This window comes from Glycine soja, chromosome 8, assembly GCF_004193775.1.
Source record: "Glycine soja cultivar W05 chromosome 8, ASM419377v2, whole genome shotgun sequence".
NCBI classification, from domain to species: Eukaryota; Viridiplantae; Streptophyta; class Magnoliopsida; order Fabales; family Fabaceae; genus Glycine; species Glycine soja.
In genome coordinates, this window is record NC_041009.1 from 10,147,270 (window position 1) to 10,167,200 (window position 19,931).

Genomic DNA, 19,931 nt, shown 5'->3' on the forward strand with positions numbered 1-19,931 from the left:
TCTAATGTAAAGCAGGTTTGATGTGTCATTTGTGTGTTTGAGTCTCTCCAACATCTCTTTGCTAGTTTAAGATTCTTGAGCATAGGTCATTACCAATTTTATCATGCAATGGAAAATGAGTTTGATTTTGTATTTTTTTGTTGTTGTGATTTTATTAGTATATGTTGAGTTTGATGTGTCATTAGTGTGTTTGAGTCCCTCCAACATTCAAACTTTTTTAGCATAGATCATCACCAAGTTCATCATTGCAATGAGAATAAATTTGTTTTTGTGACCTTACGATGAACGGGGATTACAAATATGATTGTGATTTTTTTTTTGTATTTTTTAATTATGAGTTTATCATGTTTTAATTTTATTTTAGAAAATGGTTTGACTCTGATTTTTATGTTTTTGCTAATTTTCCTCTCCTGTTTGTTGATTTTAAGTGCAAAAGATTTTTATTTATTAAAAAATTCTCAAGGAACATTTTTTTATACAAACAACATATTTGTATAAAGAATGCACTTTATTTGGTCTTACCATACATTTCAGTTAAACAATGTTGCATAACATTAAGAAACTCTCGGTCAAACAAAAAAAACTTTAAGAAATCACAAAAGAAATCCGTTGACCAAATTTGATTATAAAAAAATTATTCTTCCATTATATATATTGAAATATTCCAAAAAAATTGACGGTAGAAGTGTCAACTCTTTTAATGATGCTTTAATGTTGTTAGTATAAAGAGAATTTTCCAGATGATAAATAAAATCAATTCAAATACATATTCTAGAACAAACATTTATTTCTCTGGTCAAACATTTTTTCATTGTAACATCTACCATTAAAGAACTGTAATAACCGTTTGACTACCAGATGAAAAAAAATCCAAAATATTAAAACCGTTTCAAAAACACAGCAATGACCACACATATATATGAATAGAAATAGAACAAGAATTAAATTCCGTAGGACTTCCTTCACTGGGTTTTTAAATGCACATTACTATTGGACCTTATTATATAAATATAAATATTATCAAAACAGATGATATAATTAATAGGGGTAGAAAGAAAGTCAAATAAAAGTAAATTGAAAATGTGAAACAATAAATGCAGATTTAAAGAGGCAGTGTATTTATTGGAGTATTATATTTAAGAAAAAAGTGTTCCAAAACTAAGGTGGCACTTTGACGCATATAAGCATATTATGTCTCGGTCAAACTGAAAGACCATGACCACCCAGCCCCACTTTTATTTCCATTTCTCAGCAAACTCCAAACTCTTCACGTCCCTCTGCCTCTTCTGTTTTACACCGCTTTCTCTCTTCTCCCTGCAAGATCCACCCCTCTCTGTTTGAATTTTCCTCTCTTTATAACAAGAAAGAGTCAGAGTGGGTCACGGTCAATGGTTTTAGGTGAGAAAACTCGAAACTAGCCGCAACACAACACCGCACCTACCATAACCATCACCATTTTACCTTTCTAAGCTTTTGCTTTCAACCCATTATTACTTCTGTTAATGGGTTTAAAACCCAATTGAAAAGGTTCGCGTCTTGTGAGTTTTGCTTTCTACCCATGTTAGGAGAAGAGAGTAACAACAACAACGACCGCGCCGGCGGTCACCGGAGAACAACACATTCCCGGTCAGTTTCCTGGACCGACCGGTCTCCGGTTACCCGGAAACCGCCGCGTCCGCTTCAGCCTCTCGCCATCCACAAACGCAGCGTTTTGGAGTGGCCCAGCGCCGGCTGCGACGATCTCGGTGATTGGTCTCTTCCACCGACCCCTAGAGGGTCCACCAAAACACCAGATTCGGGTTCGGGTCAAGTTTTCCAGTTCAAGAAAGACTATTACGCGTTCTACGACAAGGAATGTTCGAGAATCGCGGAGCACGTGTACCTGGGGAGTGACACGGTGGCGAAGAGCGTCGAGCTTCTGCGGCGGCACGGGATCACGCACGTGCTCAATTGCGTCGGGTTCGTGTGCCCCGAGTATTTCAAAACCGACTTCGTCTACAAGACCCTCTGGCTGCGTGACTCACCCTCGGAGGACATCACCAGCATTCTCTACGACGTCTTCGATTACTTCGAGGATGTCCGGAACCAGGGTGGGCGCGTGTTCGTCCACTGCTGCCAGGGCGTGTCGCGCTCTACCTCGCTCGTCATCGCGTATCTCATGTGGAGGGAAGGCCAGAGCTTCGAGGACGCCTTTCACTATGTCAAGATCGCGCGTGGCGTAACGAACCCCAACATGGGCTTCGCGTGCCAGCTGTTGCAGTGTCAGAAGCGCGTGCACGCCATGCCCGCGAGTCCTAGTTCTGTTCTCAGGATGTATAGGATGGCTCCTCATTCTCCTTATGACCCTCTTCATCTTGTGCCTAAGTTGATTGATCATCCTTCCTCACGCGCTCTTGACTCGCGTGGCGCATTTGTTGTGCATGTGCCTAATGCTATATACGTGTGGATTGGGAAGGAGTGTGGGTCGGTGATGTGTTGCAATGCAAGATCAGCGGCTGCTCAGGTTGTTCGGTATGAGAGGGCAACGGAGAAGATTGTTAGTGTGTTTGAGGATGAAGAGCCTAAGGAGTTTTGGATTGCTCTTTCTACCAAGGAAGTGGTGGTGGTGGAGAATGGAGAGGTGAAGAATGTGGTGGAGAGAATTGAGATTGATGTGGGGATTCGTCCCAGGAGAGTTGAGGAGTATGATTTGGATTTTGGGATTTTTCATAAGGCGCTTGCTGGTGGGGTTGTTCCACCTTTTTCTTTGTCTAATGCTGGATCGGAAAATTGCCTTCCTGCCAGGGAAAATGGGTGGGGGAGATTGACAAGGAAGCTTGCTAGTGGTATCATGAAAGGGTTGTTCACATCCTCTAAGTGCTGTGAGTCTAGTGTGAACATCATTGAAGAGGGAAATCAACATAAGAATGTTGATCCTCCTTTGCCACCATCTTCTAACAATGTGGGTGGTTCGTGGAGTTCCTTTGAGTGTTTTGTAGATAATGGCTTAGAGAGGGGAAAGGATAGTGTTCAACAAGTCAGGGATCAGTTTGTTGTTCCTAGCGTTGGGTCATCAATGCCGCCACCATCGCCTCATAGTCGAGCAGCATCGGATTCTTTTGCTTGTTTTCTAAGTAACAGCTCCAAATTCAGTTCCAAATCTCCACCACTTTCACCCGCCAGTTCGGATTATGCAAGTTCCTTTACATTTTCGCCTTCATCGACTGATTTGTCAATCGTGTCTTCTCGGCAGTCATCGCCTTCCGGTCTGGAATCAGCTGAACCCAATCATGTGAAAGATGCATCTTCCTCAGAGAGTCGCTCTTTAGTTCAGAAAGAAGGTGAGGCATTTCTGGCTAATCACACCTTGGTAGGGGCAAAGTCCAGTTTGCCGCGCAAAGGATCTTCCCTCTCCATTGCAGAGCGCAGAGGGAGTAACCCGCCACCTCGCATGATGCTACCCCTTGGCCAGTGAATCATCCCGTGTCAGCAAGGTCCGGGTAAGATCCAGGTCTTTCTCATTGCCTGCCTTGGATGATACTTAGATGAAGGATGTTAGTTGCAAGCAAATCTGACCATGACAACAGTGGGAAATGGCTAATATTATGAGATGTTGATATCATTAGTATAGCTGTTGAGAATAAGGTTAATGGCTGAGGATCATTGCAATATGGTACTGTTTCATGTTAAGGTAGGTTGTTATGCTTGAAGTAGAAGACTTCTAAGAGAAAGTTAACTTTATTACAGTGGTTCAGTCTCTTCCTGTATAGATATATCGTATAGCCATAGTTGGCTCAAATGATCTATTTTTGGAGGTAAACTTTCACTCCTGTTTGAATATTGGTGCATGCCTGAAAGGTTTGTAGTGTAGGCTGAGCAATAAAAACCACACAAGACATGTAGGCAATGCACTGATAGCATCTCGAGTACATAACAATTATCAAATTTAAGTGAATATAAAGTCTATTTTTCTCTTTGGCTGTTCTTGTTCTTCTTTGTTCGGTTGTTCCAGCTACTTGCCAGTATGAATGATATAATATTAAACGCTAAATTTTTTAATAAAAAAAATCATTTATAATTTCAAAATCATTATCCTTTGTAAAGGGCAATGGTTAGCAAAATTGATATAAAATTAGTGCAAAAAGATCACCTTTGTAGGGGGAATCATGTAGCAGATGGACATTGCTTGAGATGTTATCATCACCCTTTAGTAGTTACTGTTTCCACTAAAAAACTAAAACCAAGTTTCAGAAACAATATTTCATTTACTTGATGGTGCCAAATTGTTTATTCGCATTTCGTGGTTTATATGAATGGCATCAACTACTACTGTACGTCTAAACTCCAATAGTAGTCTCCAACTTACTGGATATAATCTTACCAGTAAATGTATGTGAACCAGTCATCTCAAAGTGAAGCATTTAATCTATACACACAATTATTCTTTACTTATTTAGGATACACTGGGAGGCTTTGTCTAGCAGTGGATTCGATTTCCTATTTAGTTTTATGGGGCACTGCACCTATGGAAATTCGAAAGATGTATTATAAGACTCCAAATTTGTTTCCAAAAATATATACTGATATCAGAATCTGATAATGAGATGAAGCATGCACGGTAAAGGGTAATGTGGATAATTTGTCCTTACGTTGAAACATATGTATAATCTGTGCAAAAGGAACAAACAGAGCAGACATAGCCTTTGAAAATGGCATCATGGGACCGTTTCATTCGAAGAGAGTCACACGACGTGACGTATTTGTACTTCTAGACATGTGACCTTTTACTTGAGATATCGTTGAATGCAACTTCCTTCAGCAGTTTGATTACCCACAAGTTGTTCATCAATGCCACCGCTGGTTGCTTTTGTTGCATCAATAATAAAAAATGAAAGCGACTAATTTGGCCGTTTCTAAGTACTTTTGTTTTTTGGTTTAAAAAAAAAAGAAGTACTTTTGTTTGTAGGTTTTTGCTTTTTGTATAATTTTTGTTTCTTTAATTTAAACAGGTGTGGTTTTAATCCTTAGAAATATGTAGTTAGTTAGTCAATAGCTACATGGTAGCAAACTTATGCGGAATTTTTTGTACTATAGTCCGAGGCAGGCTTGGGGAGAAAAGCACGTTCAACTCAATCCTCATTGGACTCAACATCCGTTTTCAAGCTTTCTAACGAAAACAAAACACACTCTAAGACATGCCACAAGAACGAGCTTCTATTCGATAAGCTTATCAAGGTCTAAATGGCTAGCATGCTTCTCTTCAGCATTCTGAATGCAAGACCAATCTTGATTGCAGTGCTTATAGTCAACCTGTAACGCACAAGTTAAGCATTATACACACAAAATGTAACAAATGCGCACCTTGTTTCATCACACATGGTTCCCTTGAAATCCTTACTCTGTTTATGGTTAAGCAAGTGTGCTTATTGGAGACTTGTCTTTATTGGCAAGAGTGGTGGTTAATAGCTTAGGGCATGCTTGGATAAACTTTTTCATCAACATTTTTAGAAGAAAATAATAAAATAAGCATCTTCCTAGACTAAAATTAACACAACTTAAAAAATAAGCATTTAGAAAAATTTATATGAAAAAAATCTTACAGAAAAAAATTATTTCATTTTTCTTCTCTTAAAAATACAAATACTATGTTCGTTTAGTTTGTAGGTGCGAAGCTAAAAAAAATCAGTGCAAATATTTATTACCAACCAAAAATAGAGAGCATTTTACACTCGAGTGTGAGGATCCTAGATGTTATTTTGTGGGCTAATGGGAGAGAAATGGCACCGACCTACCGTTAGTCTTGCTGATATTAGTCACTGTATCACTAGTTTTAAATAATTTAGTTTTAATTTCTATTCTTAAATATTTGGCTAAAATATAATATTTGTCTCTCTATTTTTTTAAAATCTGCTTCTTATTTTTTAATTGATATTTCGCCCACCACTTAAAAAAGTCAACAATTTTTGTCTTTAGTCAATTTTAAAAATTGATCTATGTAAATATTGACCGATAATTTATTATGAAAAATATTTTTTTAAAATTATTTAATCACTAACCAATTTAATTTATTAAAAAAATTAAAAAAATATACTGTTTGAAATTGACCATAAAATTATAAATTTTAAAAAATGAGGAATAACATATCTCAATTAAAAATAAAGGAATTTAAATTATAGATTTTTTAAAAGTCAAAGAGAAAATATCTCAATTAAAAAATAAAAAAAAAACTAAAATTACATATTTAACAAAATAAAAAACAAAAATCACATTTTACCTTAAATATTTGCCAGACAAAGGTTCTTCCATACAAATCAGAGAAAGGTTCTTCCATACAAATCAGAGAACAGTGACTGAATGAGTCAAGATTCCATTCTTCATCTACTTGGACTACCTCTTCTATTTTAATACTGGCTATAAATTGAAGATCGGGACAGGACTGTATAAACAAGAAGCTAATTAAGGTGAATGTTACTGTATAACAATTGATAGGGTGTGATTAGTTCCATCCACGTACCTTCTTTTTTTTTTTAGTACAACTTAAAGCACAAAAGTTTATAAACATAAATATTTAACAAACTACTTATGCTCCATGCACCACTAAGCAGCTTAAGCTTTCTATTTTCTCTTCAGTGGGAGAGAAAGGATGACATTGCTGAGATCATTCCACAACTCAAATGCCTTCTTTGATCATAATCAGGGAAATGCTTTACGTGTTAAGCAGACTTTGCCTGCATACAGACCACATCAACCACGTGAGTTTAAGATTCTAGCCATTATAGGAAGACGTAATTGAAAATCATCCTTTGCAAAAGGAGGGGAGATGGAGATAACAACGACAATAAAGGAAGGAACTAAGAAATACGTAGTTTCCATTATTAAGTAATAACTCAAATGATATTATAATATCCAAAAAAGTGCTAAATTTTGGTTGGGTAAAGGAAACAAATGCAGAATGCTTTACCAACAAAAATTTTAGGAATGTAGCATATTGCCTCAAGAAAATTGGATTGAAATTATTTCAAGTGCAGAAAACTGCCAAGATAGTTTTAGAAAATCTGGTAATAAATATAAAAAATATTCCCAAATTCCTTTTTTAATGGTTTGGGATCCATATAGAAATGACAGCAAAGAGTTTTGATGCGAAAGGGGAATCATTCATAGCATATCCATAACCTGGACGGTAATGCTGACTCATTTTGTGTTGACAATGTCAACACTCTTTTCACTGAAATTTTAGTCCAAAATCTTTCATTATAATTCACATTTGTATTGGATGGAGCTGAGTGTTGCGTACATGCAAAAGCTTCTCCGAGTAAACACTTCTCTTTGCAAGCATGACTGTTAGGATGATAGGAACCATTGCAGCAGACAAATGCTTAAGTGTGTGACCACTGACAATGTGAAACGTCAGTAAATAAATCACTCTATCGGCGGCCTCTTGCAGCATAGCTAGAACATAAAATCCTGCCAAGATTTGAAATTTGAAATTGAAGGTAATTGAAAAGAGTATCTGCATTACATCGAAACAGCTATTATACAATACCAAAAGTGCAAACCTGAAGCCCAGAGCCAATATGCTGAATGCGTGTACATTGGAGGCAATAAAGTAGCCATGAGAGGTATGGCAATGCATGATGCACCTTGGGCCAGAACATATAAACGGATGTCACCAAAGAACCTTCATTATAAAAGAATAAGTGAGAAAAGTATCAACTATTCTCAAGAGCTAAAGTTCAGTAAACTGGATTCTCAGTTACTTCAGGCCTCAGTTAAGAACTAGCCTAATTTTGACATTATCTTGCCACTCACAATAAATCCTATATCTTTATGATAACTACATTTTCAGAATTGGCAATTTTTTAGGACAGTAGTTAGATGCAGTTTGGTGCTTTTAGTGTTATTTTCCAACTAAAATTAGAGTTTCACCTTCATAACTTACACAACAAATGTTGACATTTAAAGTTGGCATTGAATGACGTGATGAAACTTCAACTTTGACTAAAGAACAGCCCTAAAAGCATCTAAAGAACTGGAACTAAGTTTTGTCCAACTTTTTATCCGTCTGAAGAGCAATTTTGTTCACTTCTAGAAGTACTGTATCAATGAGTAAATGTCCAACTAATGCAATAGGGTAAGGAAAAAAACTCATGCAAATGGAAGGAATGAAGAAGTAGGCTTGCCTCCAATACACATTGCTCATTATGCCCGCCATAATTAGAGAGACAATTGAAATTGTTCCCTTCTTTGCATCAATCCTTTCAATGACAAGGATTGCCAACAGAGACGCGAAAGCAACAGACATCTCCAATAACAGACAATAATCAAGAAATCAGAATTATGAAATGGAAGAATATAGATTTCTACTGCAACAATGGCTGAATTGAATTCAACTTCTATAGGAGAAACTCACCGGCAACCTGTCCCACACAAGTCCTGCATCATTTGGGCCAAAATGATAGTATGAAGACCCAAAAGCAACTGAAGTCACAGCAACATAGAAGCATGTCCAACCCCATAGTTCACCTTGCAAACTGATGCTACATATCTTAATTATATAATTTACAACAACAATCACGTAAGCTAAAGAAATTGATGGTGACAAAATGAAAATACCTGATGTTAAAATAGTTCATACGGTGGCAAAGCACAAGGCCAATGAGACCAATAACCATGAATAGGAAATTTGATATCACGTTAAGTGCATTGGGAATGCCTGAAGAACGATCAAAAAGAAGAAAAAAAACTTTAATTTTAAGATACTATTACCGTAAAGTTTTTCACAGAAAATAATTTTTACATTGTGAATTAATCACAAACAATATTTATATGATAAGGTTGTACATTTTTTACAATAATAATTATCTTAAAGTTCGTACTAACCATAATTTTTAATAGTTGGCGAACTAAATATATATAGAAATTGAACTCTTCAATTTTAACAATATTACATTATACAATTTATTATTAGAAATCCTTATAAATTTGTTCACTTAGTGTAATGTATTCTAGTTAAATTCGGAAAAGAAACCCTTTTACTTTCAAAATTTTCCAACAAAAGAAACTGAACGGAAATGAAAGAGAGAAAGACCCTCCTCTGCCCAGTTGACATAAACTCCTCTACATAACCAAGTTCACATTTTTAAGGAAAATTTACTGGAAATGAAAGGGTAAGAATAGTTTTCATAAGGAAGTACCAAAGAATTCGCGCTTGTCAGCGAAGTCATGGTATCGCTGAGGCTGAGGAATGGATGGGGTTAGGAGGATGAGTAAAAGGAAGAAGGCAATAGCGAGTCCCAACGCCTGCACAGTGCATTTTCTCATTTTTGTTGGAGAATTGATGAAAATGGGAGAAAAGAAAGAGAATGAATTAGAGAGTGAGAGAGGTGAGTGAAATGAAAGACATCATGTAGGAGAGAGGTAGCAGGTGACGGTGGGCGGTGTGACGGTGGTGAATGGCGCCATTGCAACAACATTAATCTATATTGATATAGAATAAGTGAGTACAACTTTCCTTCCAAATCCTTCTTTTTATTTTTAGTCTACAATACAACAAAAATTTACTTGCCTATTATTTTCCAATTAAGATTGACATTTTACACGTGGCAAAAAATATCACTTAAATTTTGACTAGAAAATGATCCTAAACATACTTTAAAAAATTGTATTTTATTTTCATAAGAGTAACTTCTCTCCATGTAATTTCAAGATCACAATCCTTCCCTCTTTTGTTACAAAAATACACCTTAGAAAAAATCGATTTGTTTAATGAGAGCATCTCCTTTTAAAAGATAAAATAAATAATTTTGGTTGCTAATAAAATAGTTGTTCTATTATCGAAATAAATAAATAAATAATTGTTAATATTATATGCACAATTTCTTTTCATCAGCTATGTATAAATTATTTAATTCATCAAAATATGAAGATAACACATAAATATTATTATTTTAAGTTCGTGTGAATGCAATGACAATAAAGGATGAAACAATCTAAAAGGGTAATTTTGTTTTCTAAATTATCAAATTAAGGTAACTTTTAAATAAATACCCAACAAGAGATAAGTTGTAGGATATTACATGACATATGAGTTCAAAATCGTATATTATTTTATGATTTTTTTCCTTTTCTACTAAAGTTTGTAAAAAAATTCTGATTTTCTTTTAAAATTTGACTTTAAAGTTATAAATAATTATTTATGGCTCATAAATTATTTATGACTTTAAATGTCATAAATAATTTTATTTAAATTAATATTTTTATTTTTAATTTTATTTAATATTTAATATTTAATATTTAATATTTTATATATTATTTTATTTAATATATTTTTAATTAATATTTTTATCAAATACAATATTAAAATAATATAAAAATAGGAAATATGAAATAAAATAATATATACAAATATTAAATAAAAATATTAATTTAAATGAAATAATTTATAACTTTAAAATCATAAATAATTGACAACTTCAAAGTCAAATTCATAAAATAAAAGTCATAAATTTTTTTACAACTCCCATAGAAAAAATTAAAAAACATAAAATGATTTATAATTTTGAACTTAGAAGTAATGAGAAATCCTATGACATATCCCTTTTTGTATTTATTTAAAATTTATCCTTATTTAATAATTTAGAAAATAAAAATATCCTCCTAGAAGGGTTGTTTATCCGAAAATAAAAGTTCAACCAATTAACCAAACACATCATAAGCTACGGTTTTTCTTTTTTAACATGCACTATAAGTTAATACACATAACCCTATCTATATTAAAAAAATAGTTTCATTACATATAAATTTATATACTTAAGATTGAAAGTTTAATAAAATTCAACAATGGTTATGAATTTGTTTAAAATTTTAAGCATGAAATATATTTTTTTAGAATTCAATATATATAAACAATCTTAAGTTAGAATTTAAAATATATATTATTTTCGTACAATTACAAACATAGTCTAATACACACAAATTATTCAAGGAAAAATTGAAAATGATAACACCTTTATCATCTCAAATTTCAAGATGCGATTATGGTTGGTAAAAAATATAAGCAAATCTATAAAAGTATAAGTGTAAGGTATAAATTTATTTTTTTAATATGAGTGATGTTGTTCAACTGTAAAATAAATAAATAAACTAAAAATGTATGATGCACCATGTCAACCGAGTCACCGAGTTGCTATTCAAGATTGAGTCATGCTGAGTTGAATCGGATTGCACCAGGTTATATGTGAAATCGATCCAACAGGTGACTCGAATTGGTTGAGTGTTCGATTCCTAGACCAACGGATCGACCCGATTGATTTAAGTCGAGTTTAATAATTATGATTTTTTTCTATTCTCATATTGCTTATAGAATGTTTTTTTCTTTCCAAAAGCAACATTAGAAGTGGAGGAAACAATTCGAAAAGTGTAGGAAGCAATTGCCCAAAGTGGGTGGTATAAGATGTCATACTTCTAAATTTGTATTTTGAATATTAAAGTTGATCCTAAGAAGTTATAGAAAAAAATCCCCACAAATATTTAGTGGTCGTGGTATACGCAACCCAATTTATGTAACTCTAATTTTAAACAATTCAATTTTTTTTTTTTTCTAATGAGAATTTTTATTAACAAATTGTTTAACTGATCATTTTTCTATCTTATATTTATTATAAAGTTAAACAACTTATGATATTTGTGTAAATGGCTTTGGACACCCATTGTGCCTTACACAATAGTATATACTTTTTTTTTATTAGAAAAAAGTTTAACAACTTACCAACACTAATTATTTATATAAGTAATTTTCTCTAATTTAAAATAACTTAAAATCATATATAACACTAAAATAATATTTTTTATAAGCAACTTATTAAGTAATTCTTAGAGTGAACGCAACGCTCTCATGTTGGAGCACATTGTTCGTGATATCTTGGGTGAAAATGCAGAACGGCCCCCTCTTGATTAGGTGAGCATATGAATGAACCATTTCGTGCCAAAACTAACTCAAGCTATAAATAGCATTGGTCTGTTCCTTTCCCCGCTTACTACATGGATATTTTTTTATTTTTTATGTTAGGTCCGTGATTGATTCCGTTCCTATCTTTCTCAAGAATCCACCAAGATAAATTCCAACGAGTAGAATGAAACGGTGGAACGGTGGTTGGATGAGATTCTATCGTGCATAGGTCGTGATTAAATTTTGTTGACATATATCATTAACATAATAAAACATCACCTATATATAGAATCTCATGTATTTATATATATAGATGGAAAGTTTTGGTTAAAATGCAAAAAAACAAAAAACACCCAACGCACCTCACCCTACCAAGATAATAAATTATATGAGAGTAATATAGATGAAAAATAAAATAATCTTGAGAAAAACATTATCAAAGACAAAGTCCTACTGTCTCAGTGACTTCCTATAAACAGTAAATGGTCCTTAATTAGGACACTATATAGAGTAATTTTTCTAATTAATTATGTCCGAGACTAATTCCATGCAAAGTGATATAAATCAGGATTCAAATATTAAGAGACGCTTTTTTATTTCTCAAGAAGGATATTTGCATGCGAACATCTAAAAAGGAAAAAACATGAAAAGGAAGTTTTTAATTTCTTTGACTGTTATAACACGGATTAACTATGACTTGGGTATCATGTAAGCATAAGTATAATTTATAGTAGAATGTTAGCATTTAATGAGTTATGAAATTATCAATTATCAAGAATAGACAAAGATTAAGATTAAGAGGCAAAACCAAAGGAAAGGTCTTTTACTAGAGCTGTATCTTTGTCTTGTGCGGAGGAATCTAAGCTCACGCGCTCCACCCCGCAAATTTCTAGACACATGCCCGACATCAAACCACACATGATATCATGTTCTCTCACACCGCATGTGTGAAACTGACCCCTCTTCAATTCTCGTCAATTTTTATTACCTTATTTTCTTTTCTCTCTCCCTCTTCAAACTACAACTTTCGTGCACTTTTTAATCACCCAAACCGTTCTTCGTTGATCGTCGCTGACATGCATACAAATCCGAATTTTGGAATGAATTGCCACAATTTTGGAGGTGGTAGATACGTTTGCTCCTCTGCAATTGGGATCATGCGCGTAGCGTAACGTAAACAAGTGTCAGGGGTTAAACAAGGTCGCGACAAAACCAAAAATGCGCATCCCTTCCAAGAAAGCCACGACTGTATTCAAGTAAAAGTGTAAAACAGATAAACGTCACCGTTATTACGTTGCTTTCAATGTCATGTGACATGATTATGCATTGGCATCATGTAAGCTTATATATATGGTTCACAACGCATCATCGTTATATTATTATATTATATTTGTTATTTCAAATTTAATTTATTAGAAATTATAAATAATGTACTATGAAGTTGGAGATTTTATCAGTATTTAACTGAGTGGGAACTGTTGTTTGGTGGAACAGACCTGCCCGCAATGATGAAGTGTTTCTCGGTGTCCTTAGCCTCTTTATGGGTTCTCCTTGCTCTCTTTTCTCTGAGGTATGCAACCATGGAATGAATCTTCTGCTTCCCTTGCTATTGTTTTGTTGATTCTGAGTTTCACTTGTGTAGTCCTTTATGCTACACTTTGGACATTGTTAGGATATGCTTGATTGGTAATTTCTGCTTATTTGGAGGCTTGAATCCAGATCCTATAAATAAAGTGTTCTGCTTTTTTTATTAATTCACATTGCCATTGCTTGCTGTTTGAGCTTATCAAATGGACTGATTCACACTGGTTACTCTGGTGGATCTGTGCACAGAAATAGTGATTTACCGAGTATTCAAACTTTCCACTGCTTTTTGGAATTATCAAGTCGGACATATAGTTGTAGTGCTGCTGCTGTTGTCGATTAGTCTAATTAGTCTAAAGGTACTCAGATAATTCAACTCAGATTTTTGCATTTTTAGTCATTGTCAGTTTGCATGTGTAAATTCTTACTCAAAAAGGAAAAATCTACTTAAATATTTGTTCTCGAACAGAAAATAATTTTATTATTATTATTAATAAAGGAAAAATTTATAGTGCATTTGGAGCACTGTTGTCATTATTTCCTGAAATTATATGAGTACAAAAAGGTATAGAGCTCACTCACATTTGGGGTGGATTTGGTATTGCTGGGTGATTTTCAGAAGCAGGTTTTATGTATTGCTTTAGATATAGTATTGGTAGCTAAATGTCAAAAGCTGTTTACAAAACTTGCATTAAATATCATTTATGGTAATCATATACCCATGCAACCTTTAAAATCAGTAACATAATAATGTCACTGTTGACTTGGGTCCTCGATGTCAAATGCTGGAAGCCCAAGTCTGGTTAATTTGGAGAAGTAGACTTGAAACTCAGCATAGGTTTTAACATTAATGTTTACTATTGCAAATGTGATTTTGAATTAATATAGAATATAAACTAGCTTCAATTAGAGCAGTGTGTGTGGAATGACTTGTAAACCTTACAAGCAAGCTTCAATTTTGTCCAAATTAATTGCAGAAAATATAAATTGAAAGTATATTAAATTGAAAAATATAACATAATAATATACATCTGAGTGTGTCATTTCAGTGTGTCATCTCAAAATATATCTGAGAGTGGGCTACAGCAAGCTAGCCTCCCACCAAGAGGTTGGAATTCCTATGATTCCTTTTGCTGGACAATTTCTGAAGACGAATTTTTACAAAGTGCTGAAATGGTTTCTCAACGTCTCAAGGCTCACGGATATCAGGTATAGATACTGCAAAGAACAATAACTTATGGATGATTTATCTGTGTTAGCAGTGCTTTGGTTAGATATGGACTGATTTCTTTCCATCAACTCTTGTAGTTTGTCGTGGTGGATTACCTCTGGTATAGGAAGAAAGTCAAGGGTGCTTACCCTGATTCTCTTGGATTTGACGTGATCGATGAATGGGGAAGGATGATCCCTGACCCAGGAAGGTGGCCTTCTTCCATAGGTGGGAAGGGATTCAGTGAAGTAGCTAATAAAGTACATAGTTTAGGTTTGAAGTTTGGGATTCACGTTATGAGAGGGATAAGCACGCAAGCTGTCAATGCAAACACCCCTATCCTAGATATAACAAAGGTGTTCTTTGCATTTCTGCTATGACTTGATTTTTTTTGTATACTTTTGTATTAGAAATTTGAAGTGATGGATGCCTTACATAATACCTTTTTTTTTCTTTCTAAAAATGTACAAAATGGCAGGCAGAATATGATAATATTGTTTTATCTTAATTGGAAGTTCTTGTTGACCTTGATTTCCTCCTCTTGCAATTTCCTAGGGAGGTGCTTATCAAGAATCTGGTCGAGTGTGGCATGCAAAAGACATAGCAATGCCAGAAAGGGCTTGTGCATGGATGCCTCACGGTTTCATGAGTGTAAATACGAAGTTGGGAGCTGGGAGAGCTTTTTTGAAATCCCTTTATGAGCAGTATGCTGCATGGGGTGTTGATCTCGGTACTAGTACAACTAATTTTGTATTCTGCTTATTATGCACTATCAGGACTTGCATCATGTCACAGACGACAATCATGATGAATTTAAATATTTTTTTTTGCACTATCTTAATCTAAGTTTAGTAAGTGAAACAGTGGTACTGCTTTTTTCATCTTTCATCAAAAGACTAAGCAGGACAGTATTGATATTTTAGTGGTCCAATAGACTTCAAGTAATTGTTATCATATCAAGGAACTTCTATTTTTCACTAAAGATAAAATCAACACAGCCCACTTCCTTGGGCCACACTTGTAAAACTTAGTTTACTACAGTTTCCTTTTTCATGCATTCTAAACCTCTAAAATTGTGTCAGTCTTTGAAGCATTGATGGATTATTCACTTATGCGCTAATTCAGGATTTACATGGAAAAAAAATGCAATAGAAATTACTTAGTAGACTCTTAACTGGATTTTCATTATGATCTATGAGAATACATATATCATCATTATGCCTATGCTTTGGCAGCTATGTTGATAGATTTTCTGCTGTCCCTGCAGTGAAACATGACTGTGTGTTTGGAGATGACTTGGATTTAAATGAAATAAGCTATGTGTCGGAGGTATTCTACAGTTCCCTCTCCCTCTTACCCTCGTCTCTACCTCTCATTCTCACATAAACACTGAGATTGGTAATATTTTGCCAATGATTTATTGGCTAACTTATCATATGACATGTCATGACAGGTTCTCAGTGTGCTTAATCGCCCTATTGTGTATTCTCTGTCTCCCGGAACCAGTGTGACACCAGCCATGGCCAAGGATGTCAGTGGACTAGTCAACATGTATCGAATAACAGGAGATGACTGGGATAAATGGGAGGACGTCAAGGCTCATTTTGATGTAACAAGGTGATTAAGCTGTCTATATTTCTGTTTAAGATTTTTTATCAGTCTTTGCAGTATGTTGCAATCATGCTACTTCTCCGTATACATATTATCACCATATTACATAACTTTAGTTCATTTAATTCTGAACCAGGGATTTTTCTACAGCTAATATGATAGGAGGGAAAGGTTTGAAGGGAAATTCCTGGCCTGATTTGGACATGCTACCATTTGGATGGCTAACTGATCCAGGTAATGAGACTGGGCTGCTACTTTTTTATTTGCCCATTTTGAATGTCATAATCCTCATACTGAGCATGAGTTGGTTATTACTTATATGTATGTATTGATCCAGTAACTGCTTTTATCTATTATTCATTTGTGTGAACTAGAATCTTCATGTTATTGGAATATGGATTATGGAATTATTTCTTATCCCCCTGTTCTATCTGTAGGATCAAATGAAGGTCCACACAGATTTAGTAAACTCACTCTAGAAGAAAAAAGGACACAGGTATTGATAAAAAATGCATAACTGAATTGCTTTCCTATATATTCATGTATCTATTTTGAACTTCGTACATGCATTATGATAGACTTAGTGAATCAATTCTTATCTGACAGATGACTTTGTGGTCTTTGGCAAAGTCTCCCCTTATGTATGGGGGGGATGTGCGGAGGATCGATCCAACCACATACGAACTTATCACAAATCCTACCCTGCTAGAGATTAATTACTTTAGCTCAAACAATATGGAGGCATGTGAGCCATCTAATTTTTTAGGGAATTATAGGCACGTGAAGCATAGAACTTATCATGAATCATTTCACTTTACTTCAATGACAGTTTCCTTACATCACAAGCTCAATTAACTTGAAGCACCCTGGAGGGAAAGAAAGAAGACTTAAGAAAGGAATACATTCATTGGGTTTGACTAGCTGCAGTGAATCAAAGGCGAGGGGTTGGTCTATTGAAAGTCTTAACCAAGATCTTGAAAGAATCTGTTGGAAAAAGGGTTTAGAAAACAAGCATCAGGCCCCTTTCTGCGTACACAAAAGAGAACTTCAATTCAGATTGTAATCCTGCTTTATCTTTCTATTTTCCATTTATCCAACTTCCATTTAAATATTTGTGTTGCAGTTAACAACAGAAATTGTTACATTGGTATTGTTATAGAGACGGGGTGAGTATGTATCAAGAGGACTATCGAGGGAAACATCAATTAGTTGCAACTGACAGAATGAAATTTTGCTTGGACGCTTCTCCAAGACGAAAGGTTACTTCTAAAGAGTTCAAGAGAGGTACATTTTCTCCATGCAGATGGGATTCAAATCAGGTATGTTGCAGTCCATATTTCATGTACAAGAGTAGCATGTGGCTCTTAATCTTTAGGAACGGAGTCCTGTGTGTGATTCATTGAAACAACGTCGTTATGTGCATACTATTATATTTGCCCTTATTGAGTATCATATGCCTTGGTCAATTTGTATTTTATTGGTTCTGTTGGAAGCTGATCTATATCTTCTTCTACAGATCTGGGAACTGAACTCCAATGGGACCATGGTAAATAGTTACTCCGGTCTTTGTGCAACTGTAGAGTATATTGAAGGTAAAATTTTGTAAACATTTATTCTTTTCTTTTTCCCCCTTTCCTTGTATTTGTCACTCATAAAGCAAATTGGTCACTCATGCAGCTAATGTTAATTCTGGTGGGATTCGCTCTTGGATCGCAACAGGAAGAACAGGTCTCTCTCTACTTTCTAACAAACACTTGGATGGATGTCAAGAATTTTCTTCTTTTCTGCCACTGCAAAGCATCAAAATTGGAAAAATGCTAATTGCTTAAATAATCATGAATACCTTTTAAGAACTTAAATAAAATACACACACACACACATTGTAGAATTTGCTTAAATAAGCATGAGTACCATCTGACTCTTAAATAAAGGCCCAATCAACTACTATAATTTTACCCACTTCACCCTCTAATAGGAGTCAAAGTCAAATCCTATATTAATCTTATATCTGTATTCAGGGGAAATCTATCTTGCTTTCTTCAATCTAAGCGAACAGAAGACGGAGATATATGCAAAGACATCATATCTGGCTAAGGTTCTTCCTGACAAAAGCATCACTTCATGCAAGGGCGAGGAAGTGTGGAGTGGAACAGATGTAATAACAACGCAAGGGACGATATCAATGAACGTGGAAATTCATGGATGTGCACTATTTGTTCTAAATTGCAACTAGTTTGGCATGGCTTCCAATTAATATTTAAAAAAGAAAAGGAAAAGAAAATAGCATCCCATTGTGTTGAGACTTTTTTCCCCCCATATTTAATTATTACTCTTCCTCTGGTGGGGTTAGGTGAAATTTGTATATGTTAATGCAGTGTAGTGCGGTACGTAACAGTTGGACCGCACCGTGTTTAAACAAACTACATAGGAGATTATTAGTTGTATGTTAGTCAGCCTCATGCTTTTCCAAGTACGCGATGGTTACTTTGGAAGAACACATTTTGTTTTTTTAAAATAAAATCGTGGCCTAATAGGGTAATGTACCTATGTAGTGGTGTTGTTAGGGCTCCATATATCACTGATTCACTGACCACTATCATGAATGTAGAAGGACTTAAGAACATGATGGTCTGTACTGTAGTGAAAACCAAATCGAAATATCTAAACAGGAAACTACATGTAGTTAGGAAATTAAAAATGCTCATAGTGAATTAAGCAAAAGTAACAACAGAACGGAGTAAAAGGTCAAAAGTCTACTTGCCAGTTGCCACTACCTCTTACAGTTCAGTGCCACATGAAACTTGCATATTTTTTTAACCAAAAAAGAAAATTTGTTTGTCTGTTAGAAAACGATTTTTCTTTTTGTGACTTTGGTTGTGGCCCACATAAAGAAAAAAAGAATGAGTATTGCTAGGTGCACCTAGTATTTTTTAAAATGACAAAATTGTCCCTGTTAATTTCTCCCCTTATGGATCAATTTGATCCGTCGGATCAACTTGATCCGTAAATCTTAAAAATCAACTTACGGATCAACTTGATCCGTAAAAGACTTATGGATCAAATTGATCCGTAAGTCTTAAAAATTAACTTACGGATCAAATTGATTCGTAAGAGGTATTTCTGTCTTTTCCGATAAAAGAAGAAAACTGCACCACCGAAAAGCAATTGGATTTTTATTTGGTGGCAAAAACGGGGCCTAGGCCCCAAAGAGCGAACTTGAATTAAAACCCACGAGGGTAACCAACATTACAAAAATCAGCCAGCACCATCAAGGAAACAAAGGCTGGCATATTCTCAAAAATAACCAAATCGGATTGTGATATTCACGGCCTTTTATGATATCGTAATACTTGTGAGAGTGAAAAAATCAACTAGGAGTTTTCACAGGAAAATTTGTTGATGAGTTTTTTTTTTTATAGGCATGGACGGTCAATAAAATATAAAATATAAATAAAAAGAAAACAACACAAATAAAAAAGAAACAAAATAAAAATGTTTTTTGGTATAATTTTATGTACCATCAATATAAGATTTGAACGGTTAACTAATAAAAAATTATCTATCCAATTTTAAAAGAATTAACTAATTTTTTAGTACTAA

At 34.5% G+C, this 19,931-nt stretch overlaps 3 protein-coding genes across 4 annotated transcripts; 2 read left to right on the forward strand and 1 right to left on the reverse strand.

Annotated features, from left to right (window-relative positions):
• Positions 1-1,171: 1,171 nt before the first annotated feature.
• LOC114422831 (protein-tyrosine-phosphatase MKP1-like) lies at positions 1,172-3,960 on the forward strand. The gene has a single exon (XM_028389370.1). It carries the CDS (start codon positions 1,559-1,561, stop codon positions 3,452-3,454), a length of 1,896 nt encoding a protein of 631 aa, XP_028245171.1. The 5' UTR covers positions 1,172-1,558; the 3' UTR covers positions 3,455-3,960.
• Positions 3,961-6,231: 2,271 nt separating this feature from the next.
• On the reverse strand, positions 6,232-9,468 carry LOC114424468. 2 transcript variants are annotated; one of them, XM_028391323.1, is made up of 7 exons: positions 9,174-9,468; positions 8,593-8,692; positions 8,390-8,516; positions 8,160-8,281; positions 7,536-7,657; positions 7,274-7,443; positions 6,232-6,707 (listed from the first exon to the last, which is right to left on the reverse strand). In XM_028391323.1, exons 1-7 carry the CDS (start codon positions 9,298-9,300, stop codon positions 6,693-6,695), a joined length of 783 nt encoding a protein of 260 aa, XP_028247124.1. In that variant the 5' UTR covers positions 9,301-9,468; the 3' UTR covers positions 6,232-6,692. The 2 variants fall into 2 exon arrangements, with proteins under 2 accessions (XP_028247124.1, XP_028247125.1); XM_028391324.1 differs by having other exon boundaries at positions 6,248-6,707; positions 8,390-8,510; positions 9,174-9,466.
• A 3,775-nt stretch (positions 9,469-13,243) lies between these two features.
• Positions 13,244-18,878, forward strand: LOC114421830. The gene is made up of 15 exons (XM_028387917.1): positions 13,244-13,262; positions 13,421-13,496; positions 14,560-14,719; positions 14,819-15,076; positions 15,276-15,450; positions 15,988-16,049; positions 16,174-16,337; positions 16,468-16,565; positions 16,769-16,827; positions 16,938-17,072; positions 17,161-17,390; positions 17,491-17,650; positions 17,848-17,923; positions 18,009-18,059; positions 18,350-18,878. The coding sequence occupies exons 2-15, from the start codon at positions 13,432-13,434 to the stop codon at positions 18,562-18,564; spliced, it is 1,908 nt and encodes a 635-aa protein (XP_028243718.1). The 5' UTR covers positions 13,244-13,262; positions 13,421-13,431; the 3' UTR covers positions 18,565-18,878.
• The last annotated feature ends 1,053 nt before the right edge of the window (positions 18,879-19,931 follow it).

What these genes read in the sequence shown, in the direction of transcription:
- LOC114422831 (XM_028389370.1), top strand. Translation starts at nt 1,559, where the DNA reads ATGTTAGGAGAAGAGAGTAACAACAACAACGACCGCGCCGGCGGTCAC.
- LOC114421830 (XM_028387917.1), top strand. Translation starts at nt 13,432, where the DNA reads ATGATGAAGTGTTTCTCGGTGTCCTTAGCCTCTTTATGGGTTCTCCTT. An exon ending in TGGATGGCTAACTGATCCAG is followed by an intron (nt 16,566 to 16,768) that starts GTAATGAGACTG and finishes TTCTATCTGTAG; the next exon opens with GATCAAATGAAGGTCCACAC. An exon ending in TTAGCTCAAACAATATGGAG is followed by an intron (nt 17,073 to 17,160) that starts GCATGTGAGCCA and finishes CTTCAATGACAG; the next exon opens with TTTCCTTACATCACAAGCTC.
- LOC114424468 (XM_028391323.1), bottom strand. Translation starts at nt 9,300, where the DNA reads ATGAGAAAATGCACTGTGCAGGCGTTGGGACTCGCTATTGCCTTCTTC. An exon ending in TGACAAGCGCGAATTCTTTG is followed by an intron (nt 8,693 to 9,173) that starts GTACTTCCTTAT and finishes ATCGTTCTTCAG; the next exon opens with GCATTCCCAATGCACTTAAC. An exon ending in ATGAACTATTTTAACATCAG is followed by an intron (nt 8,517 to 8,592) that starts GTATTTTCATTT and finishes TAAGATATGTAG; the next exon opens with CATCAGTTTGCAAGGTGAAC.